At 42.8% G+C, this 26,897-nt stretch overlaps 1 protein-coding gene across 1 annotated transcript in view; it reads right to left on the bottom strand.

Moving 5' to 3' along the window:
* CAMSAP2 (calmodulin regulated spectrin associated protein family member 2) overlaps positions 1 to 26,897 on the bottom strand; it is a 104,990-nt gene that overhangs the window by 70,877 nt on the left and 7,216 nt on the right. The window contains exon 2 of the mRNA XM_061187273.1: positions 14,641 to 14,900. Within this exon, the coding sequence (XP_061043256.1) occupies positions 14,641 to 14,900 (260 nt within the window). The remainder of the gene's footprint in view (positions 1 to 14,640; positions 14,901 to 26,897) is intronic.

Consider the following 26,897-nt stretch of genomic DNA (forward strand, 5'->3'; position numbering starts at 1 on the left):
AACACACCATTGTAAAGCAATTATACTTCAATAAAGATGTTTTAAAAAAAAAAAAAACTGGTAAAAATGCATTAATTAATTCTGCATTATAAACAGAATTAATTAATGTGAATTTTTAAAAAATTTCAGCTTTACTGAGGTATGGCTGACGTAAAATTGTTAAGACATTTAAAATGTACATCCTGGTGATTTGATATATGAATGTGAATTGTGAAGTTTTAAACAGCACAGCTGGATACAGAAAGCAGAGGTGGAGAGGGAAGTCAACACATGATCCTCAGCTGATTATTTGAAAGCAGACAGGCACTTACTGTATTAAAATGGTAAAGCAGAAAGCCAACAATGTCATCACTTAATTAGATTCTCAGGGCCTCCCTCCCCCAGAAGACCTCATCTGGAAGCTCAGTAAACATGCGTGTTGTGTCATGAATAATTACAGCTCACGCTACTCAAATCTGTAGGCAAACAAAAACAAAAACCACATCTCTACCACTCTCTCAGTTGTAATTCTGAATGACTTCTCTTTCAAAATAGATTTAATTCTTAATTTAAATATTCACTAACATCTCTTCTTCCTTCACTGAGGCAGCATCTTCTCTGGGCCAAGAGCTGGGAACACAACATGATCAACACGGCCCTGACTTTGTGGAGCTGATTCTGTACAAAAAGTACACTCTCTGTTGGCTGGATGGATAACTGTAAAGTAGTAAACAATTTTTCCCTATTTAGAACTTTATCTGAGGAATTTTATTTTGGCTCCAGCATACAAAAATAAGCTGAACTCTGTGATTCACTCTTTCTAAAAAAATGACTTGTTATAGAGTTTAAAAAAAAAAAAAGAAAGAAAAAGAAAAAAGCTTTAGCAGATAAAGCCGTTTTTTGTGTGGAAGATCCGTACTCCCTCTCCATCCTCATCTCCCAAACAGAAACAACAAAAGGCTTAACAGTAGGGATAAAACTGAACCTATTGCAATATAAACATATATCATTATGCTGTACACCTAAAACTAATACAATGTTATATGTCAATTGTATCTCAATAAAAATAAAACACTGTAAGAAAAAAATGGAGATAAATACCATATTCTATTTCCTTCCAGATTATTATCCAAGATTTTCCACCATCTCTTTTCCAGTCAGTTTTAAGCGTTTTTTTGAAGTAGCTTTATCATCCAGACCAAAAAAAAAAAAAAAAAAAAAAAAATCTAAATCCTTTTAATCATAAAATTGGCTTAAGGAAAAGGAAATACACTCTCCCTTCTAAGCCCTCACATCCTTCCCTTTAGTCCATACCCAGGAAAGAGAATTATTGATAAGAAATGGACTCCAGCCAAAGCAATTGTGAGAAAAAAGAACAAAACTGGAGGTGTCACGATCCTTGACTTCAGACTATACTATACTGTCATCAAAACAGTACGGTACTGGCACAAAAACAGACGTATAGATCAATGGAACAGAATAACGAGCCCAGAAATAAACCCACACATCTATGGTCAATTAATCTACAACAAAGGAGGCAAGAAATACAGTGGAGGAAAGACAGTCTCTTCAATGAGTGGTGCTGGGAAAACTGGACAGCTACATGTAAGAGAATGAAATTAGAACATTTTCTCACATCATACTCAAAAATAAACCTCAAAATCAATTAAAGACCTAAATGTAAGACCTGAACTCCTAAAAGAAAATACAGGCAGTACACTCTTTGACACTGGTCTTAGCGATCTTTTTCTGGATCTGTCTTCTCAGGCAAGGGAAAGAAAAGCAAAAATAAACCAATGGGATCTCATCAAACTTAAAAGCTTTTGCACAGTGAAGGAAACCATCAACAAGACAAAAAGGCCACCTACTGAATGGGAGAAGGTATTTGCAAATGATAAGGGGCTAATACCCAAAATATACAAAGAACTCATACAACTCAAATCAAAAACAAAACAAACAAAGATAAAAAAAAAAAGACCAAAAAAAAGCAACCAAAAAAAAAAAAATTTAAAAATGGGCAGAGGACCTGAATAGACATTTTTCCAAAGAAGACATATGGATGGCCAACAGGCATCATGAAAAGATGCTGAACACCACTAATCATCTTGCTCATGACCAACCTCAGTGGCCTTCTTTCAGTTCCTGAAACACACATCCAAGCCTTTAGCTTGCTGTCCCTTTTCCCTGGATTGTTCTATTCCCAGATGTCACACATGCTGCTTCTTTCTGGTATTTAGGTCTCAGTTCAAGTGTCAACTCTCTAGACAAGCCTTCCCCGACCACCTCCTATGGAAACAGCATGCTTCACTCCCTCTACCTCTTTCTTTCTGATTTATTTTCTTCAGAGCATTTACTACTATCTGCAATTATTACAATTTGTTTAGCTTTTTATTGCTCATCTTTGCTACTAAAATATTAGCTCTGTGAAAGCAAGGTTTGGTCTGTCTTCTCATCACCGTCTCCTACTGCCTAGGCCCACAGTAATTCTCAACCAGTATTACTGAATGAATCAAGCAGTTCATACTGTACAAATTACAAGTCAAATAAATGTGGCCCTAAAATTTCAAGTTCCTGAACATGTTTCCTCCAGGAAACTCTTAGTAGGAACTTTATCATCCAGACGTGAAGCTGATTTATTTTGAGGCTCCCTCTGTCAGCGATGCTCTCCCCCTTATCTCGGCCTAACTGACCCCTCATGGAGACCTCCGCTCACTCTCACACGCAAGGCTGCCCCAACCATTCTATCCATGATGGGCATGCATACAATTCCCTCGATCGCTCCATCACATCATCCCGCTTTTATCTGCTTCATAGTCCTCATCACTCTCTAAAGTTACCTTTTTAATCTGTTTACTAGTTGGACTGTTTACCACAAACTAAATATTTTAGCTTCAGGAAAACAATAATCAGCATTCTTAGATCCCTGAAAGTATATAAGAACTTCCTGAAAAGACAGGCCCCTGGGACAGCTTTGTAACACAGCTCACTTTGTAACACAGCTCATTAAAACCCTCTTTTCAACCACAGAACAGTGCGACCTCAGAAGAAATCGAGTATTACCAAGATTTTTTTTTTTCCCCATTACAGAAGCTCATTTATCCAGGTGTCTAAACACAGGCAAGCATTCAAATGGAACAGTCTGTAAAGTTGGCTTTTTTTTGGTAAAGTTTTTAAATAATCATCTATTTTCCTTCTTTAAATCTCATCACTGACATTAATTAAAAACAATCTGCTAAACTACCACAATCTACCAAGCTACAAAAATGGGTCGGTATCATGGGGATGGGGATGGGGATGGGGGATCAATCTGTTGGACACAGACTGGGGTGTCGGTGGCCGCAAACCACTGCTGGGACCGCGCACCGCTGGACAGCACTGGGCTGTAAATGTGCAGATTAGAAAAATCCGCATTTCTACACCAAACCTGCTAACACAGCTCTATCTTGGTGCTCCAATTATATATACTAACGCTGTATATCATATAAATAAAGAAAAATCGTCCTCTACAGTACTACCTACTTAAGTTTAGTAACCTACAATGAATAGTTATCTTTCTTCTCTTTTTAAAAGATGAAAAGTCCTAGTTAATATACATTTACTTCACCTTCAATAATCATCAAAAAGTACTGCTGGCAGGTCTGTAATATCAGATAACTTCCTAAGTATCTTAGCTTTTGCTACTTTGAATATGTTATGGAGATGAGATTACAAACAGAAAGAATAAAACTTTCATTATTTACAAGTGAATTATCTATTTTACAGACAAAGTTTGAAGTAATTTGTTACACCACACTTTAGACACTAGCTCTGAAAGTCAAATTTTTTTAAAAGAATATGCATCTGAACCCGTAATGTATACTGCATTTCAAGTCAAATAAAATGATTAAAATTTTTAAATTGGAAAATAAGACAGATATCAAAGTGTTATTTCAGAAAAATTAATCTGGCAGCAGTATACCATAGAAATTAGATAAGATAGATAGATAGATATAGATATAGATATATTATTATTATTATTATTTTTTTGCCTCACTGTGTGGCTTGTGGGATCTTAGCTCCCAGACCAGGGATTGAATCTGGGCCCACGGCAGTGAAAACGCTGAGTCCTAACCCCTGGACTGCCAGGGAAGTCCCTAGGTAACATAAATCGTAAGGAGGCAAGTCCACATACAAACTCTATTCCCACAGTTCTTTTCATTAAAACAGACACACGCTGGTAACTTGTATATTAGAATACATTTTTAAGAAAAACATGAGTATGGTTATTTAGTTTTCAGTACCAACACTGTCATTTCACCATTCTTCCCTATAAAAAAAAAACTTAACTAAACAAGCAATTTTAAACGCGGGTTTATGCTCCACTCATGGTCACGCGTGAAGTAGGTTCAGTCAATTGCAGTCCACATTTTTTCCAAATAGAACAGGAAAAAAATCAAGTTATAAGGATAACTGTCACATGCGTGTATCTAGCTAGACCAGGCGTGGGTCCTGAGGCAGACTGTATTTCTAACTGTGAGTCTTAGTCAAGAGAATTTCAAAACTCCAGGCCAGATGGTTGTGATGGTCTCTTTTCGCTCTAAAAACTTTACTTTTACGGTTAAATCTGTCCTCACCTGGAAATAAAGGGAAATGAGTGGCTTCTTTATTTAATGTTTAGCTATGTTTCTTTTAATGGCAGGCAACGGAGTCTGTTGAATTAATTACGCTAATTTAAACAACAACTGGGACTTACTGACGGGGACACTGAAGCAGTGCACAGACTCTGGGAGCGCTGGACCAGGGGGCTCAGGAAGGACAGAAACCGAAGGGCTCCGGGGCCTCGGCAGGGCACCTGCGAGCTCCGCCTCGCCTTCCACCACAGTGCTGTGAGTTTCTCGCCGCCGCACAATGCAATCAGCCCTCCTACATCAGGCAGCCTAACCCCTGGATAAACCAGCAACAGCAGGGAGGGAGTGCAGACATGGTCTCTGGGGAAACAAACTCTCCATCATCCCAATTTGTCTAAAACATCTGATTTTTATGGCCAGAAATTAACATTTCATTTTTAAGCACTATGCACTAGGCATAATATTTGGTTCGATATGATCAGTATACATAGTGTATGTGTATATTAAAACACTACATTGTACACCTTAAATATATGCAAGTTTTATCAATAAAGCTGCAGAAAAATGAGAAATATAAAATATGTTTTCAACAGATAAAGGAGACTGTGCACTATATGTAAGAGCAAGTCTTTTAACATAATGAACATTACATTGAACATTATAATAAGGACAATATTTTTCATTTCACATATTCTTAAAAACTTGGGTTATTAAAAGTCATATTTTTCTAAAGCACGTGTTGTGAAAATAAATCCTGGTGTAAAGCATTTTTAAAATTTAAAAATTATTTTGCAATGTGAATCACTCTATTTTTAAAAGTCTGTATCTTCATACGTCAGCTGCCACTAAATGAGACATCCCTATGTAAGAAGAGTGCCTGCTGTGATCTGAATGTCTGTGTTCCCCCAAAACTCCTATGCTGAACCCTAAAGCCCCAGGTGATGGCACGAGGAGGCGGGGCCTCTGGGAGGTGGTCAGGTCCCGAGGTGGGGTCCTCGTGAACGGGATTCATGCCCTTGTAAGAGAGGCTCCGGAGAGCTCCCTACCCGTTCCCCCATGTGAGGCCACAGCGGGAAACTGGCAGCCTACAACCCAGAAAAGGCCTTCACCAAAACCCGACCATGCTGACTCCTTGACCTTGGCCTTTCCAGCCTCCAGAACTGGGGGGGGCGGGGGGGGGGTAAATTTTGCTTGTTCATAAACCACGGAGTCTGTGGGATTCTGTTAGAGTAGCCTGAAGAGACTAAGACAGCCCCTCGGTTGGGCGACCAGAACAACTCCCCTTCCCGCCAACCTCCCCTGCTCCTGGGGCTCCTAACCCACTCCTCTCACCATTCCGTGTGTCTGCTGCACACCCTCTCCCTGTGTCACATCCTGCTTCATGCTGACATTCTCTGCTGGCCTCCCAAGAATCCACGCAGAATAAAATCCACAAGGACAGGAACAAGGGTGGCAGCACAGTGTATGTGCAGAACAAGTACTGGGTCAGGAGTCAGGGAGGCCTGAGATTGTCACTGTTCTGTCACCAACTGGCTACACAATCACCATCTGTTCACTGCCTCTTTGCACACCTCTTCCAGTAGGAACTGAACAAGTAGCTACTAACAACATCCATCCGTAACGTTTCCTTACTTGTTGTAAAAAGAGATGGTAATAACTGCCCTATTTACTTTTCTTAGTTGTTACCAAAAAAAAAAAAAAAAAGGCTAAATGCTTTATAAGCTGTTAAGCACTACAGAAATAGTAGGGTTGTTTGTGTGTGTGTGTGTTAGGGTTTTTGGAAGGCCACACGTACAAACGGGATGAGCACGGGCTTGGGAGTCAGCAGATACAAGCTAAGCCCAAGCATCAGCACTTCTCACCTGTCTGACTTCTCACCTGTCTGGACTAGGGCACGTTAACTCACCTTTGGAATGTCAGTTTCCTCATCTATAAAACAGTGATACTAACACCTGTATCACATATTGCATGGATAATTAACATCTGTAAAGTATGTTCAACTCTCCTCATACCTGACTTCATCCCCACAACTCTCCACCTTCGGTCCTATCCCATTTTCACACTACAGATCCTTCAATCCATGTGACTCCTCACCTCAGGTCTCCAGGAGCATCTTTAGGGCAGAGACCATAGACTTCATAACCAACGCCTAGCCTAGAGTACATAGTGGGAACTCAGTAAGTACATTAAAGAAGTGAATTCCCATCCATCTTCTTGGTAAATACATAAATGTGACATAACAAACTAAAAAACCAGACATTTCTAACAAAATGCATATCAATCTTACGCCATTCCTTAGTACAACAAAGACCCACTTTCACTTACATACATCCCTATGTTTTTCAACAGGTGCTAAGAAGAAAAGAGAAGCTTAAGACGAGACTTAGAGTAACTTTTATCTTTCTGACCAAAAATAAGATGTAAGACCATCAGCTCAAGATTTTTAAACTAAAAGGCTGTCCCTTTACTTATTTTGTTTTTTTAACCTATTAGGTAAAAGTATCAGCATTCAAAACCACCAGAAGCAACAGAGGATGGGGAGCTAAAATCTAGACCCTGAGGCTCCCAGAACGAAGCAAAACCAGAGAGCTGGTTTTCCCAGCTTCTAGCACTTAGCCAACAATTAATTACTTGGAGTTGATATAAGGGCTAAAATCTTTTGGCCAGTCCTTATCCTAGGTTCTCTTCTTCATTTCCCAACTGAGGACTTGGCTTCAGACTATATTACAAAGCTACAGTCATCAAAACAGTGTGGTACTGGCACAAAAAACCAACATATAGATCAATGGAACAGGATAGAAAGCCCAGAAAAAAAACCCATACACTTACGGTCAATTAATCTACAACAAACGAGGCAAGACTATTAAATGGAGGAAAGAGAGTCTCTTCAATAAACAGTGCCGGGAAAACTGAACAGCTACACGTCAAAAAATGAAATTAGAACACTCTTTAACACCACACACAAAAATAAACTCAAAATGGATTAAATACCTAAATGTAAGACCTGATACCATAAAACTCTTAGGGGAAAACATAGGCCGAACACTCTCTGACATAAATCGCAGCAATATATTTTTCGATCCATCTCCCAGAGTAATGGAAGTAAAAACAAAAATAAACAAATGGGACCCAATTAAACTCAAAAGCTTTTGCACAGCAAAGGAAACCATAAACAAAGCGAAAAGACAACCCACAGAATGGGAGAAAATATTTGCAAAGAATGCAACCAACAAGGGATTAGTCTCCAAAATTTTCAAACAACTCATGCAGCTCAATACCAAAAAAAAACAAATACCCAATCAAAAAATGGGCAGATGACCTAAAGAGACATTTCTCCAAAGAAGACATATAGATGGCCAAGAGGCACATGAAAAGATGCTTAACATTACTAATTATTAGAGAAATGCATATTTAAACTACAGTGAGGTATCACTTCACACAGGTCAGAATGTCCATCATCAAAAAAATCTACAAACAATAAATGCTGGAAAGGATGTGGAGAAAAGGGAACCCTCCTACACTGTTGGTGGGAATGTAAATTGATACAGCCACTATGGAGAACAGTATGGAGGTTCCTTAAAAAACTAAAAATAGAATTACCATATGACCCAGCAATGCCACTCATGGGCATATATCTGGAGAAAAACTTGGTTCAAAAGGATACATGCACCCCAATGTTCACTGCAGCACTGTTTACAATAGCCAAGACATGGAAGCAACCTAAGTGTCTATCAACAGAGAAATGGATAAAGAAGATGTGGTACATATATACAATGGAATATTACTCAGCCATTAAAAAGAATGAAATAATGCCATTTGCAGCAACAGGAATGGACCTGAAGATTATCACACGAAGTGAAGTCAGTCAGACAGAGAAAGACAAATACCATATGATATCACTTACATGTGGAATCTAAAAAAAAAATGATATAAATGAACTTATTTACAAAACAGAAACAGACTCACAGACTTAGAGAAGGAACTTATGGTTACCAGGGTGGAAGGGTGGGGGGCTAGGGACAGATTAAAAAAAAAAAATCATCTCAATTCCACCTCAAAAACGCTTCTCCTGCAATTCCACGGCCTCCAGCGGTGTCTCTCCCACAGCAGAGTGACTGTAACACGAGTCTGATGCCCTCCTCCCTGGTTTAAAGCCCCATCACTTCCAGGATGAAGTGACACTTGGGGGACACAGAAGCTCATCCGTGCCCTGTCCCCATCCAACGCTCTGGCCTCGGTTCTCATCGGCCCCGACATGCACCCTGGGCTAAAGCTGTGACGGTGCACACGGCTCTCACACCCTTGGCACTCACGCACCACCTACAAGAGGCGCTTCTGTGCCCACCTGGCAACCCCTTCAGAGCCTTCAAGACTCAGACTAAGAGTAGGACCGAGTTTGGTGCCTCTGTACTCCTGAAACGTGCGTACTACAGTTTGCTTATGTTTCTATAATCTCCAGCAGAAAGTGAGCCACTGAAGGACAGGGACTCTTTTTCATCACAGCAGGTAATACAGAGTACACGACAGAAGCTCCGTAACTAAACTGAATAAATTAATAAACGGCCTGACTGACTTCAGTTTTATTATAAAGATAAAGGTTACTGTGAGATCATCTGGTAAAATAAGCACCAGTTGTCAAGTTATTTCCATGAGAAAGTAATTTGGAGTTCTAAATAACTGTTACAAATAAACTCAAACACAATAAACACGGCTGTAAGATATCAAAAGATAATGTGAATTTGTAACTGAGGCGTACATGTTACCTCGAAATACTAATGGAGCCCAAACTAGGTACATGATCCATGGGAAACAGACAGACCCGGCGCTAGGCATGAAGAAAAAACCCTGCTCAACAATGGCTGTGAGAATTTAAAATAATTTTTCACAGACGCGCTCTGCTCGTAAGTTTGTAAGGCATTATTATACACGGGTGACTAGAAATAAGTACCTTCTCAACCACTACTATCATGTTACATTTATATAATCCTTTTCCTCTAAAGTGCAATTTTTAACCTTCTTCAATGGGGAAAAGATTTTTTAAAGCTCCTACATGGGTACAGGACCCTGAGTTCAGTGACAGAGGTGCCAAGGAAATCCCAACAACGGCTGCTGACTGGACCGGTGTGTTGGCAGGTGGCAGGGAGGGAGGGAAGGAGAACAAGGAGGAAGAAGGACTACACGGAGCTCCCCCCAGCGCGGCTCGTCCGTTCCACGCTTTCCGTGTGCCCAGCAGAATGGGTGGTAACCGGGGGATCACCATGCAGTCTTAAACCACCGCCCAGGAAGACCTGATCACAGCTCGGCTTCACCCGCCCTCCGTCCGCAGCCCCGCACACAAGGCTACAGGAGCAGAAGCCAGGGCAGAGGGCCGCGCAGACTTCCAGAGGCACACGGCCCTGCTCCCTCCCGCCTACAGCGCCTCTCTCCTCCCACCCGCTCCTACCCGCCCACCTCCCAGGACCTCCCCCCAGGACTTCCCTGATCCAGGCAAAGACGAAACTACAGCCAGCCGCAGCAGAGCTGGCCTGAATCCTGCCTCCGCCCCTCCCTGCGCTGGCTCGGGGCCGCGTTCTCAGAGCCTCAGCTTCCTCATCCGAAGAGCGGGGACCATACACTTTCCTCTAAGGATTGTTGTAAGATTTAAATCATGCGAGACGGGGGATGAAAACTGGAAGCACACTGCCTGGCACAGAGTAAGCTAAACCAAAAGGGCTTCCAGGTGGGATGGTACGTGAACATGTATACAGATGGATATAAGCAAGTCAGCACACAAAGTGCTTCACAGTGTTTTGCCGGGTTTTGTTTGCTTGACGCAGGCTGGGAAAAAAAAGTCAACAAACCACCACTACCACCACCAAAAACCCCAGAAAAATAGTATGAAAACTTATTCCACGATCCTGTAACCACAAAAAAAGTTACAGACCCTCAACTTCGGCTCATAGCCTCCTCACCATCTAGGAAGCCCACCCTATTTTTTAGCCTCATCTCACATTTATGTCTCCACACAGGCAACACTGTAATTAGTGACACATATGCTTTCAGTTCAAACTTGGGTCAATAATTCCTTCAGGCCAGTCACCTCTGTCACCCACCCCTTTTCCCAACCACTGAAACGCCATTAATCATTCATCCTCTGAAGCCTTTCCTCATCCTCCCCGGCAGAAATCATCACGCCCATCTGTATGTTCCCCATGCCTACTGCTTAAACTCATACTTAGAGCACTTATTTCATGCTAATTAGCATTTTTTCCAATCTTCTTCCTCACTGGATTCTAAGTTCCACATCATTCAAGTGGAGGTGTCAGTGGTCAGGTGAATGCACAGACCACAAAACGTAATAAAATAGAGTAACACTTCTTTACCTACAGGAATGTGCTTCTTGAGGGCAAACAAATATTTCCATCATCTTTCTGTGTTTTAAACACAGCTTCACCGGCCTGCCACTACTACAAAGCAGTGTAACGGACAGCAGCAGGGATGTGTGCTAACTTTTTAGCTTCTGTTTTCTGAATATCCAAAAACTTCCCTTATAACAATCCTGACAGTTCACTGAGAGAACATTTTATGTCTTACTTATCAAATGATTTATCAGCCCACTTTAATTTCCATTAATTAAGCAGAGTATTAAATCTTTTTGCTACTCATTAAAAGAAAGCACTTCAAAATAAAATTTTTGTTATATGATGATGACTGTTCCAAAACAAGATCTGACTAAATAATAAACGTTATTTTATAAATCAAATATGAAAATCAATCGCCTTATTTCATATCACACATACTATATACATTTACTTTAGTGGGGTTTTATAAATATCAACTCTTATTTCCTACATATACAAACATGGCTGGAAAGCTGATTTACAACCAAGAGTTTGATTCATAAGCAGTCTATGGTTTAGATAGTATGAGTCCAAATATTTAAGTGCTCAAATTTGCTTCAAATTACAGCACTCTAAATTAGAAAGTCACCGTTTTAGCTCATTCCGATTCTAATTCTACTTTTGCTACTAAATAACAGTGCTACCCTAGGCAAATCACTTAACCTCTCTAAATTCTAAGTTTTACATATTTGAAATGACTCTGGATTAGATCAAATTTCCCAGATCACATTCTTGATCATATAAATCACCTTGAACACTTGTTTGAAAATACATGTACTGACCCTTCTTCTAAAGGCTCTATGCTAGTAGCTCTGCCTTGGAGGCCGGGGGTCTGTGTTCAAAGTTCCCACGGACTCGTGTTCCCCAGGCTCCTCCTGACTGGGAAGTTTTCTACTACACACTGGTTTCTGATCTCTAATGCTCTTTCTGGCTCTAAAGTTCTATGGATTTAAGATTTTATGACATGGATCAAATCCCCCAGCCCAACCTGATGATACCAAACACAATCCACATGCAACTTCATTTTGCTGTGGAGGAAAGTTCAAAAGCTATCATTCTTAACATCTGGCTCCATTTGCTGTACAAGTCCCTCAACTTTCACGCCATCCTACACACCAGTATTTGTGCTGACAAATAATCTGATAGCTAACCTGATCTGGGCCAGAACACACTTCTGGTTGAAGGCGCTCCCCTGTGGTTTCAATGCACACAACTCGCCGTACGTTTAACGCTGACTCACGTGTTAGTGTCAGCTCTCAGAGCCTGTGCTTCCAGCCCTGCAACTGTGCCTGGTTCACATCTGTCCTTTACTCACATATGTGTGACAGCCATCAGGCAGACCACAACTACAACCCCTTCTAGCAATCTGACACATAACGATCAGGTGCTGAATAAACTTTAATACATCAGAACTATTAACTGGCTTTGAAACATAATGCCTGAAAACACTTGCCCATGGATATAAATATAGAAAAAAACATTTTAAAGGCTATACTCTCAAAATCTGTCCTTAAAAGCACTGTGATAGAAAGCATATGCTCTCCAACGGGTGTTCTCATTTTAAAAAAAAGGCATTGCTTTCAATCCCCACCTACCCCAAGTTAATAAAATCTGGTTAGTCAAACTTTCCTTAGAATGATAGTTCTGCTACCACCACACATTTCTTTCCCCCAAAAGGCTGTGAGGCAGCATACAGAAATAAAAGATCTCAAACATGCCAAGATAATTTAGAGGTGGGAAGTGTGGTAGGGGTCAATATATTCAGTACAGTTAAACATACCAGTTTTCATTATACTTCTCAAAAAGCAGGACAAGGCAGGAAACTGATTCTTACTACTCTAAAACCAGACCAAACAGTTTCTCAGGAAACAAAGCTTTTACTAGTACTCTGAGAAATTTTCTCACATAGGTCTTAGAAAAATAGTTACAGTACAGCATCATCAATCAGAATTTCACAGCAACTGGAAAACTTTAAATCAAACTGTAAGAAAAACTGAAAGTATACAATTAAAACACAGATCAGCAGGTGTGACACTGCAAGGGTGAAGGTGATGTAGTCAAGCATGAGTGCCTGATGCCCACAGACAGAAGCCAGACCCAGAGAACCAGAGGCCGTATCATTTACATCACGTTCCTTAAATCTCCTCTACTGGAGTCAGATTTAACAGCAGGATCGATACAAAGTGAAAGAAACCTGACAGGAATGCGATTAGTCGTCTACCAAACCTGTATCTTCACACACACAAGCTGCACTAGGAAAAATAATGAAGAAAATGTGGTAAGTTTGTTTCACTCTTATTAAAGAGGATCTAAAATAGATAACCTCATCTAATGCTAGAAGAACCAGGTCATGTGACGTGTATCTTTGGTACCTGGAAGAACGGGTACTGAGCAAACACAGAGCCTCAACGTCGCGGACGTGCTTTACAACTCTCCATTTGGCCTGAACAATGGAAGTAAAAATAATCAGAGCAGGAGCATCCCACAGCGCAGTGACTGTAGAGAGGTGGCGGTGAGCACCTGTGGGGACACCTGAGTAGAACCTGCTCAGCCCTGGTGCTGGCAAGCCATTCACGTGTATGACGTGCACAGAGACAGGTGCACAACCATCCGGGAGAACCCGCAAGGTGGACCTGAAGCCGTCAGGGAGAGGTGAAAATCTCACATCTGATCATAAACACTCTTAGTGTTCCTTAATAATTCTATTATAAATCTATTACTAAATTCATTAAATTCTTCTTGAGACATTATTCTCCATTTCTGGAAAGTAACAGTGTTTTTTTTTTTAAGATGGAAAATAGGCAGAAAGCAAAAGTGGGTCAATCATCTCTTTCAGCACTATATTTGGTAAACTAATTTTCGTTCATTCTTTGAAATTCTTCAATTTCAAAATTTCATATATTCTTCTCGCATATCTCTCTCCTTCCTCTGAAGTAAGACAACCAGTCTCATACAAGAGCATGATTTATAATTAAATGTGCGAATCCGCTGTTCTCATGCCATTCTCGACGATGCCCAGGGTTTTGTAAACCTGAGCTAAAGCGGTACCGCAGACGGAAGCAGCGTACGATGAACTGGAGCGTCTGTGTGTCTCCAGAGACTATCATGAGAGAGGCCTGCCTGCTAGTCCCAAGCCAGCGCAGAGCCCTTCACCGTGTGTTTTCCACAAGAACGAATTCAAGTTGTTAAATAAACTAAAATATCCGATATGCAGACATTTACCAAGAGGTCATTCACGCGTGTAAATGAACACTTACAAATCCCATCTCTTTCCCCATGAGAATAAAAGGATGCACCTTACATCTCTTCTAGTCTCTATGATGGAAAAAAGTTTTTAAATCAAAAAAGAAATCACTTTACTTTAGTTGGAAATTATGTAATTGTTTCTCCCAGGTATTAGAACAGCACCAAATATCCCAAAATAGTTTATTAAAATCTTCCTTAATTTGTTCACTTTGCTATACACCTGAAACACAACACTGTAAATCAACTATACTTCAATTTTTAAAACATGTTCCTTAATCTGAAAATGAGGCTTGTAAGCAAAAAGGTATTTTTTAAACTCTAGGCAGAGATGACAATCCGATTGTAAAACCTATGTTCCTCTGTATTATAATACAATTCACAAACGTACACACTTGAAACAAAATAAGCTTGGGTGTATAAAGACTCACCATCTGTATGGGTTTCTTGTGGAGATCGCGTTCTGTTACCAATTTTTCTTGGTCAGTGACATAAAGACCTTTCTGTGCTAAAGCCTGGATGACAGCATCATGGCCCAAAAGGGGTTTTGCAGCGTCGCTCTTGAGGATGAGGCTCCCAGCGCGACAGTACAGCTCGGCCGAGAGAAGCAAATTAACAACAGGCGGCTTGATGTGCTCCTGGTCGTACTGGTCTGTGTAAAATGGCTCTCCAAGTTCCTCTGGCACATTTTCTACAAAGATTAAGGGGAAACAATTTCTTACAAGATTTTTATAAAAGAAACACAGTTTATCTAATAATTATTCATGTCTTAAAAGTTAAGATTCCTTCTAAAAATAACAATAACCCTTTAACTGAAAAGATGATTTATTCGACCTTGGCAGGTAATCTGGAACGAGACAGAGATAGAATTTGCCTTTACAGAAGATACAGTTCCGAGTATATTCTAAAAAGCGACTAGCAAGCGATCAAGGAGAGACGTCTTCTGTCCAGCGAGTCTGCGGAAGGTATTCCCACGTGCACGCTCGAACACGGAGAGTGAGCTACAAGGCTCCGAAAAGCCCATTCCAGCGAATCCGCTCACGTTCAAGCGGTCAACCAGGAAATGCACAGTAACAGCTATTTCCGGGGACCGCCAGGCCTCGACGCCTGGGCGTATAAAATCCTTTGCCCAAAGCTGCCCAGCTCGCCGGCTGCCAGGCAGAACCCGCCCACTGCGTGCCGTCCCTCTGCCTCCCGCCTGGCCTCTCCCTTCCTGCTGGCCTGCGGAGGCTGCTGAGGGGCAGCTACCGCCGCGGTTCACGGAGAACCACCCTTACAAGTCCCCAACACCAGGAAGCCCTGTTTCCTCCGCCTTCCCACCGACCCCCCACCCCACCCCAAAAAGCCTTCCTGGGCACCCAGCTGCTCCCTTCGAGGGAGACAGACAGGGCAGCTGGGCGATGGGACGGTCTCTGAGTTTCTCTCTGGCGGTCAGGCCATCCCCCGGGAAGAATGCCAGGCAAGGACGGGCGTCGTACCCCACGAGGAAAGGCGGGCATCTGAGCAGGAAGCTGGCGTAGAGCCACAGCCACAGAACCTGGCAGCTCTGGCCCGACACCAGCCAGGCCCCGCCTGCCTTCTCCGGAGAATGAGGGTTCGGGGCCACCCGCCACCCATCACGGATTTGAGGAGCCTCCTGAACAGGCAGCTTTAGCACGAGCTGGATAATGCCACCGCGCTCAGCAACGTCAGCCTTCCAAAAAGTGTATTCGCAAGTACTAATATACTCCGTAGCAATTTTACCTTAAAGTTTTTGACAAGTCCTATCATTTAGAAAAATATTTTCATCAAATAATAGTATCATAATGATTGCATGTTCACTTTATATATGAGTATGGTTTTGGGGAATTCAAGGATTTAGAAATAATCCTTACCCTCAAGGAGCCAGTAGTCTACAAATAATCTAGACAGACAGGTAAAGTTCAGCTATTCAGAAACTGGAGACAACACTAAGCAATAAATGATCAAGGGGCTTCCCTGGTGGCGCAGTGGTTAAGAATCCGCCTGCCAATGCAGGGGACACGGGTTCAAGCCCTGGTCTGCGAAGATCCCACATGCCGCGGAGCAAATAAACCCTTGCACCACAACTACTGAGCCTGCGCTCTAGAGCCCACGAGCCACAACTACTGAGCCTCTGTGTCACAACTACTGAAGCCCGCACACCTAGAGCCCGTGCTCCACAACAAGAGAAGCCACCGCAATGAGAAGCCCGCACACCGCAACGAAGAGTAGCCCCCGCTCGCCGCAACTAGACAAAGCCCACACGCAGCAACAAAGACCCAACGCAGCCAAAAATAAATAAATAAATTTAAAATGAAAAAAATAAAAATAAAAAAAAAAAGAGAAAAGAAAATCAGTGGAAGCATCAACTCCAGAAGCAAGATCATAAACTTAGTTTTACATATGCTGAGTTTGAAACAATAGCAAAAATATCCAAGTGGAAATATCCAAAAAGCAGCTGGGAATACAAGACTCTGCAAAGAGGTCAAGAGTAGATGTACCAATTTGGGATTTTGGAGACATCTAAAAATATCATCCTCATTTAATAATTGAAAACACTTTCCTTCCTTTATAGCTGCATTAACCAGTAGTGAGCCAGCCTTAAACTTAGTAGCTGCCTCAGCGTGATACATGAGCTCCGTTGTAATCTACAGAACACGGTACTGGCGCTCACTTAAATTTTAGTATCACAGGAGCTAAATGGAAGCTACTCGTAGAGCAAATTTAAAAGGGAAATTATTTGATTTTAAGATAATTATTATAAAATGTATACATAATAGATTTTTTTCCCCTATGACAATAAAAAATGACTAATGCAGGTGACTTGGTACCTAAACACTAGCTGTGCAAAGAAAAGTGACTGCTCATTATCAGGATGACAAACTTCACCACACCTGTACATCCGCTTACACTTATTTACGGCTTTTACATCCATTCTCACACATGATCTTTATTACAACTTGGTGGAACTGTCAAATCAGACAATACACAGAAAAATATTAGGAACGTATAATACTTAATAAGGGCCTTTATGTGCGGGCACTGTCACAAACATGCATTCTGTCGTTCAATACTAACAACCCTCTTGCCCCTATTTTACAGATAAGGAACTCAAGAAAGGTTATCTTGCCCAAGGACACATAGCTGATAAATGCAGAGTCAGCTCTAAACCTTGTAGCTAAACAGATTCAAAAATAACAATGGTTTGCCAGGATCACCAAGCTGGAAGGTGGAAAACATATAGCTTAGGGGCTATTTTCATTTTATTATGACGAACGCACAAATCTAAGTGATGAAAGTGTAAGTTTCAAAAAGATCTCAATGCAAGGAAAAGGGAAGGGATCCACAGCAAGTCAAAGAATGTTTCAAGAATATGACAAAAACAGATTATTCCACCCCAAAAGAATGCAAAACTGCATATTGAGTATTGTAAAGTAGGTCACTTTTAAGAACAAGTCTTCAAGAACTAAATATGCTTAAAAGAAGACTTCGAAAATGTCTATCATTTTGCCAACAGTACAAGACTATCACTTTTTAAAAAAGTTTGGAGTTGTATCACATTTTTAAAACAAATGAACTGAAACCACATATTAGAAAATAAACAGGCAAAATCAAAGATAAGAGGTTTCACCCTCCCCCTCACCTCCAGAGTACAAGAAGGCAAGAAATTAATACTTCAAGAAACTGAAACTCCACTCCCAGAATTGCAAAGGATAAGAGACAAGTTTTTCTTGTGCACCAGGACTTAAGCAAGAACCTACCTTACTCATGTTATTATAAATCCTGACGAGGGCTAAGCTCTGAAATTAACAATCACCTGAAATGCTTGGGCACAGGCAGAGGGCACAGAAACAGTCTTGCTCAAGGCACTTTTCTATAAAGCTGAGTTAGTACTAGTTGCATCCATACACCAGCAAATGACACAGATTTCCTTAGAACAGTGAACGGTCAGGGAGTACAAGGGGAATGCAATTCAGAAATGTCACCACTCAACCATGGGAACACTGCCTTATTTTCCAAATCTAAAAATTATGTCTAAGGCAACTACTAAGACAGAATTTGTGAGTTTCAAAAACTCCAAGTAAAAGTAACTCTAAATTAACCAAAAGACACAAAAAAATGGTCAGTTAACATTTTTTAAAAAAATCACAGTACCAGTAATCAAAGAAAGTTACAATGAGACTTTGCCTATCAAAATGGCAAATAATTTTTAAACCCACCGTTGACAAGGATGTATTAAAATGAGCACCTCACAGAAATCCAAAAAAGAGGCGATATATGTATACGTATAGCTGATTCACTTTGCTGTAGAGTAGAAACTAACACAACGTTGTAAAGCTACTATACTCCAATAAAGATTAAAAAAAAAAAAAAAAAAAAAAAGAGTACCTCCTACATGACCAGAGGGCAAGGACCATAACTATTCCCCATAATACAAACCGTAGCATCTTAGTGCCTGATACATGGCGAGCATGAAATAAATATTTGATGAATGAAAATGTTATTATTTTTTTTTAATTTTAGTCATTAGTCTTGTCCTAAAGGGACTCCCAGATTTCAAATTTCCCCTCAACTCCCAGATTCTGTACTAGTAATCCTAATTTACTCCTTGTACCTGCTTTGAAAAACCTGACAGTTTTCCCCTAGGCCACTCTTTACTTCTGCAATAGTATCCCTCTCAAAACCAAACCTTTTTCAGTTAACCTACATTCACTACCATCAGGAGGCAGCATGACAGAGTGGGGAGAACTGGGGCTTTGGATTTAAAAGCTGTGTCTTACCTGACCTGGGACCGTGAGTGCAGGAATTGTCTGTCCTGAGTTCAGGCTCCCCAGCCGGCACAGGTGTGCAGCCATGGCTGCTCCTGACTTCAAGTTCCTCCACCTCTGGGCCCACCACACCGCAGACGCTACAGGGTGCCACGTCTGTTCCTCGGGGCCTGGGCACCAGCTGCTCCCCTGCCCCTCATCCTCCTCCTGCGGTCGGCCCTTCCCATCGGGAGCTCAGTCAGCGGTCATCTCCCACATACACCTTCCCTGACCCCAGGCAGTCATCCTGTTTCAATTACTACTATCCCGTAATATTTAGGTTAGCTTATTTCTACCCCCTCCCGCTACAGCGCGGCCTCGAGGAGAGCAGGATACTTTGCTGTCCTCTGTCACAGCACCTAGAACAGTGCCTGGAACACAGCAGGCACTCAAATATTTAAGCATGTACAAGGTAAAGTACCTAAACTGAGCCTGGCCTTCAAAGAAGACACCAGTGAAGTTAGCGCCCCTGCGCCCTCCACGCACCCATGACAGGCTGAAGTCACCTCCTCCACTCCTCTCGCTGCCCTGAGAGACGCAGGGACCTCTCCTGAGCTCCAGATCCTCACAACCCTTCACGTCGCAAAGAAACCCCAAACCCAACACCAGAGCCCGGTTTCTCAGAGACAAGGGCAGTAAGAAACATGGAAAGGGGGGAATCAGAGCGAGCTCTGTGGAGCTGGACTGAGACGGGAAGTGTCAGTACGAACACATGGTGTCTGACATGTACCTGTGACAGAGGGAGAAGCAGCTGTAGCTGCGTGTCGCATCTGCACGTGCGTGTTTCCTAGCTCTGTCTGCTAAATCCCAGCGGCAGTAAGCCTCGCACCTATATCTCAGTTTCTAATACGCCTCCCATTAAAACGAACCAGGGGCTTCCCTGGTGGCGCAGTGGTTGAGAATCTGCCTGCTAATGCAGGGGACATGGGTTCGAGCCCTGGTCTGGGAAGATCCCACATGCCGCGGAGCAACTAGGCCCGTGAGCCACAACTACTGAGCCTGCGCGTCTGGAGCCTGTGCTCCGCAACAAGAGAGACCGCGATAGTGAGAGGCCCGCGCACCGTGATGAAGAGTGGCCCCCGCTTGCCGCAACTGGAGAAAGCCCTCGCACAGAAACGAAGACCCAACACAAGCAAAAATAAATAAATAAATTAATTAAAAAAAAAAAAAAAAAACTTTAAAAAAAGACACGAACCAGGACTCCTCCAGAAATGGCTGTTTCCTCCTGGGCTGGAGCAGGAAAACTGCAAGATCAGCTAAGAACGTGTGTGTGTGTGTGTGTGTGTGTGTGTGTGCACGTGTGCACGCATGTAAGGAAAGTAAGGAAAAGCTAACAAATGATGGGACCATGTCAAAAGGTCACAGGATTCAGCCGGAAGGAGATCCCATTGACCAAATCTGAGACAATCTGAACATCAAAATAAATAATGACAATAAAAGATTATAACCCACTGAATAAAACAAGAATGTCCACCCTGATGTAAACAAATAAATAAGTATGTGAAAGAAAAAGAAGGGAAAACTCTTCCTTGTAGTAGAATACCAACTAAAAATGGGATAAAATAAATGGGATAACAACTGATTCAAGCAAGAATCATTTTGGATGCTAAATTGGTGGGTTTGATGAACAGGGTATTTCAAATTATCTCCCCACAAATTGCTTCTTAATTAAAGATGGAAAATAATAACTTTATAGTGGAGAGAAGTGGCAGATACCGCCTGAAACAAGTGATCAAAGTCTGCATCACCAACTGAACGTACATCGTGTGCCCCTGACACAACCCACTGAAAACACAGCACCTCTTCTGCGGTCATCCCGCCAGGTTCGTATAACTTGAATCCATCAAGAAGACATGTTAGACAGATCCAAATGAGGGACATTCTATAAAATAACTGGCCTACTGTTTTCATAAGATAAAAATACATTTTAATAAAGGGAACAAATCGACACTGCAGGCTCAGACATTTGGGGGGTACTGAGAAGTGGCATTTCCTACTTCCTGCCCCCACCTCCCTGGCATCTCGGTGTATGAGGGAGGATGTCAAGCTGTCTGATCCTGGGAGGAACAGAGGGTAAGGAAACTGTGCTCTGTCTAGATATTTCTCCTCTGGGGCTGCCTGGCTGCCCAGTGGTTCATCTCTGGTGCCTCCTGGGCATCCCTGCCCAAGTCCCCTGAGGAACGCAGGCATGCTGCCAGGCAGGGGGCAACAAAGCACACCTGCTGCTGGAGAGACAGGTGATGGAGGTGGCAGGGATGAGAGGGGGTGCGAGGGTGGGTCAGCTGGAGGCGAGCAGGGAGGGAAGGAGAGAGAGTAGAGAGTAGGTGGTCAAAGGACAAGAAGGAAGAAAGCCAAAGAAGATGGGGTGGCACCAGGGGACAGGAGGAGGAGGGGGTCGGGAAACGTCTCCGGTTCCTGGGTCTCCATCACCTCTTGTCTGGGGCAGGGGTCTGTGTACTGTTCCTTCAGACTGTCTAGGTATTCTTGTTGGGACACTGCCCGCAGCCACACCAGAATCTCATCATCGTCCCAGTCATGGAGCCCAGGGGCGGAATGAGGGCCCAGCATTCCAGAGAGGGCAGAAGACCACGAGGCAGGAGGTGGCCCAGATGGTGCCTGCAGGGAACCGCCTGCTTGTGCCAGGGGCACAGCGGAAAGACAGTGCCCAGGGCAGGGGCCTGCCATGCAGCTCAGCATGCAGCTGGGGTGCTGAGGCTTCACAATGTCAGTATCACGGAAGACAGAGACAGACTGAGACGCCGTTCCAGGTTAAGGAGCCGACGGAGACAAGTCTACTAAACGTGATGCACAATCCTGGACTGCATCTTGGAATGGGAAAAAAAAAGCAGCAACACAGGACATTAAGACAATGGCATATCTGAATAGGGGATGTGGATTAGATAATATGGCGTCGAAGTTAAATTTCCTTATTTTTATAATTTTACTGAGATTATCTGAGACTTATCGTTCATCTTAGGAGAGCGCCTGAAGTATTTAGGGGTAGAGGGTACAATGTCTCTAATACTTTCTCAGACAGTTCAGAAAACATTACGTGTGTGTGTATGTATATAAAGACACCCACAGATTTATGTGGGAGAAGGGAAAGGGAGAGAATCATAACGCAAATGGGACAAAAGGTTAACAACTGGTAACCCTGGGGAAAGGGTATGCAGGAGTTCCTTGTACTATTCTTATACATTTGAAATTACGCTGAAGAGAGTCATGAAACCTCAAAATGCCCCAAATCAATCTTCTCCCCAAGCGTAATCATTCCCAGTGTTCCCTGCATCACAGAAGTACAGCGGCATCTAGGCGTCCCTCAAGCCCCAGACCAAATCCATCACCAAATCCAGCCCAACCCTCCCCTTCTCGCAATCTCAGCTCACACCTCCTGGTCCTGGCTCTCGGAACTCTGCATCTGCACTTCTGCATTACTCCTAAACTTGTCTTTGCAATGTTCACACCTGTCCCCACTCCAAACCATTCTCTACTGGAGCCAGAATCTGCTTATTTCCCATAGGCAAACTTGAGCATGTCACACACCCTGCCAAACCTCAGGGTTTTCAATGACTTCTGCTTCTTTAAGGACTCAAAGCCTTCCTCTGACCTACAAGAAAGACGTGACCCTGCCCCTGGCAGCCCACTCGGTTCCTGGAACCATGCACGCTCGCTTCCCCTGCAAAGCCTTGACACACTCTTGTCACCACTGTTCAAATGCTCTTTCTCCCTATTCTTTACTCCCTTCCAGATTCTTGCGGGCCAGTGATCCATTCAGTTTGGTCCAATTTCCCCCCAATAAAGGGAAAGAACAGAACAGTTATCCTGCCTTTCCTGTACCTTAGAAAATGCACTTTTACTTCCGAGGCTATTCAATTCTGTTATAAAAGATGCATAAGTTTGTAAAATATATGTGAAACCTTTTAAGATATTTGAAGTATAGATAAGTACTAGTAAGCAAAAAGTTGTTAATCATGGACAGAACTCAAAGAATGTATCAAATAAAGGTAAGTGATTAGCAGCATATGTATGTTAAACATAGTAAGGAATGGAAAAACCAAAAGATACTTAATATTCATGAGGTCCCAAGGTGCTAACTATTCATGATACACAAGATACACCAGGCAATAAATATTCATGATATATTAAATATACATGAGGCTAAACAAACAATAGGCAATGAACACTAAATATACATGAACACTTAAAATTCATGAATGCTTAACTGGGCCACCCATCAGTGACACACATTCTGGCCTACGTGTGCTCTGCCCAAGGCGCACAAGACCCAAGGCTATTCATCAGGCTTCCCGACAAGCCACAGCTGTGGCAGGCATGCATGTCCTCTGCGTCTCTGATGGAGCAAGTGTGCGGCCTTGTGTCCCTGTGGGCCTCCTTGTTCAAACCTCAGCGCTGGTTGTTGTGACCGTACCATCTGTGGGCAAGGCTGATGGAGCAGAAAGAGACAGACAAAGAACGAGGCGTGGTGTGCTGCAGGATTCAGGGAGGGTGTGTTAATTCACCCCCCCCCTTTCTTTCCCCTGGCTTCTCCCTGTAAACTGATTTAACAATCCATGTGATTTAAGCACCCTGATTTAGTCTGTGAGTCTTCCTGCTCCGTGACCTCCAGGGTGGGTGCCTGAGAGTCTGTCGTGGAAATTTCTCCCCCAGGGCACCCAGACATTTAATACAGGGAAGAGAATTCCCACTAACAAACAAAGAAGTCATGACACAAAGAGAAATAATGAGACATTAAGTGCCTCCTGGTGGAAGTATACAAACCTATGGAGTATGCCAAAAAAAAAAAAAAATCAAACTTGAATCTGTACAATTCTCTATATTTAACTGTCAATGTATAAGAAATACAGGGGACAAAAAGACACCTGTTAAACAATCCCGTGGCGATCCAGGCCGTGGGAAACGACAGGACAAATACTATGGTTTCTCCAGTAAGTAAACTGTAAGGAAAACAAAATTAGATGGAGGGGGAGCCTATATATTTAAGAAACTTAGAGAGACATACCAAATTGCAAAGGATGGCCCCTATTTAGATATTGACTGGAACAAATGAACTGTAAAACAGAAAAGTGAAAACAAAAAGATGACTGGTGATGTGGAGCTGTGTGATGACGGCAGGACCACGGTAAAGTTTAAAAAGGGAGCGCCTGGGGACTTCCCTGGTGGTCCAGTGATTAAGACTTCACCTTCCAATGCAGGGGGTGCGGGTTCGATTCCTGGCTGGGGAGCTAAGATCCCACATGCCTCCGGGCCAAAAAAAAGACCAAAACATAAAACTGAAGCAACACTGTAACAAACTCAATAAAAACTTTAAAAATGGTCCACATAAAAAAATCTTAAACAATAAACAAATAAAAATAAAAAGGGAGCCCCCGGCTGCCGGAGACACTAGTATGTTTATAGATGCAATGACACGATGTCGGGGACTTGCTTTAAATAACCGGCGGGGGAGGTGGGTGGGGGTGAGCCGCTGGCCGTGGAGGTCAGACGCGGAGTACCGGGAAGTTCGCTGTCATCGTAGGTGTTTGAGATTTGCCATCGTCACACGGCTTTGTTTGCTTGAAGAGGAAGGCGGCGGCAGAAGGGCAGAGAAGTTTCTCTGAGGAGCCCTGGGTGCCGTGGGACAGCACGTGAGAGAGGGCGGGGCGCGGGAGGAGGCTCCCACCCCGCCAGGCCCGAGCCTGCCCCCCCGCCTGCCCTCCGCCGACCCAGGTGCGCTTTCCGTGCCGCAGTGAACACGTCCCCGGCCGCCCCGCTCGCTTTCCTCCCCCGCTTCCCCTGCACACCTTCCGCCGCCGAGCTGCGGAATCCCGAGGCGCCTCCGGCCGCGCCTTCACCCCCCAGGCTGGGCCTCCTGTCCGGCTTCCTCGCTTCCCCTCTGGTCACTCTCTGCGGCTCTCCTGTCTTGGGGGCCTCCCCACACTCTCCCGCGGGGTGACCGGCACTTACCCACCCTGCGTATCCCCATCACCACCTCGCCTCTCATCCCCGAGATCTTCTGGGCCCCACGCGGGGCTCTTCAAGGGCCCAACGTTGGCACACACCCCCGTCGCGGCGCTGCTCTCTCCCGCCCTCTTTCCCTCGCACACACAACCTGGCCCTCTCCCACTGTTCTGTTCCTCAGCAAGGAAAATCAGTCTTCCCACGGCCCACAATACCATCTTTCCTTCGCCATGTCCAGCCAACCACCAAGTCTTACCTTTGACGCGCATCCACCTCCTTCCGTATCCATCCGCCTTCAAGCGCTGCCACCTCTCACCTGGACCATAACAACCTCCTAACTGCTCCCCCTTCACAACCCTTCGTCTCCCTCCAATGCATTTTCTGCTCTGTATCCAAGACGTCTTTTTCCTCGCTGTGGCCAAATACACGTAACATTAAAATCACCATTTCAACCATTTGTAAGTGCACTCCCAGAGATCTTTTGAGAAACAGTCTTCCAACAACATTACCAAGTTTAAAACACAAACTGAGTGGCTCAGGGTCCAGGAGGGAAGGAGACTTTCCAGTAGACCTAGCCTTTTATACCTCTGGACTTTTGAATCGGTGCCTGTCTCACTTCTTCAAAAAATGTTAAGTGTCAAAAGTAAAATTTCAAGAACTTATAATCAACACCTCTAAAATCTATGTTAAAAAAAAATGGAGGTAGCTAAAAAAGAAAAAAGGATATTTCTGCTGTTTCAAAATCTGTTACAATACAAAATTCTACAAAACACGTAAATTAGAGAAAAATTTACAAGTCAGCACCCTCGTAATATGAATGTCATAAAAAAAAAGAATGGAAAACAAGAAGACAGTTGAAAGAGAGTCTTGAAAGTAGCAGTAAAATGCCAGCAGAAAAAAATGAAACCATCTACTTTGAAACTTTCCTTTGCTGAGGACAAACGTCTTTTAAAGTATTTCAAACATTTAAAATATTTTTTATTCCAAGAGCCTAAAGTACTCAAAATTTGCTTGTAATTCCCATTTTAGAGATAGATAATGGTTTGAAGGAGACGGCTGGGAGTGGGAACGGGGGTAGATTCAAAGTAACTTTTTAAGATCATACACGCACATTCCCAGGAACCTGTATTTGTTAAATATGGAGTAAGGAGACAAATACTTTTTCAGTGAGCTGAAATTCTATTTCTTTACCTCAAAAAACCATTTTCAGGTGCTTCATAAACACGACTAGGCCTAACACTCGGGGTGCAACCGTGAGGGTTACAGAGGGAGTTCGGTTTTCTCTCTAGCGCTGGATTCCCAGCCTCTGTTTTATTTTTCCCAGTTCATAGTTGAAAAAGTTTTTCCTTTTTTAAAAATTTTTGAATTTTATTTTATTTATTTTTGTATACAGCAGGTTCTTATTAGTCATCCATTTTATACACATCAGTGTATACATGTCAATCCCAATCTCCCAATTCACACCACCACCACCACCCCGTCCCGCCACTTTCCCCCCTTGGTGTCCATATGTTTGTTCTCTACATCTGTGTCTCAATTTCTGCCCTGCAAACCGGTTCATCTGTACCATTTTTCTAGGTTCCACATATATGCGTTAATATACAATATTTGTTTTTCTCTTTCTGACTTACTTCACTCTGTATGACAGTCTCTAGATCCATCCACGTCTCTACAAATGACCCAATTTCGTTCCTGAAAAAAGTATTTTTCATAAAAAGAATTCTTTGAAATTATTAAAGAAATACAATCCCATTCCACAATGGGAAACAGAATATCCAAAGGTAGCCTAAGTGTGAGATGGATCAATTCATGTTTCAATGTATATGCTTTTTCTTCTAAAGAAGGCAAAACAAATGCTTATTATCATGACTATTCAGCAAGCAGGGGAACTGAGACAAAGACTTTAGGAAAAAGCCCCCCAA

This window comes from Eubalaena glacialis, chromosome 3 (assembly GCF_028564815.1).
Source record: "Eubalaena glacialis isolate mEubGla1 chromosome 3, mEubGla1.1.hap2.+ XY, whole genome shotgun sequence".
Lineage (NCBI taxonomy): Eukaryota > Metazoa > Chordata > Mammalia > Artiodactyla > Balaenidae > Eubalaena > Eubalaena glacialis.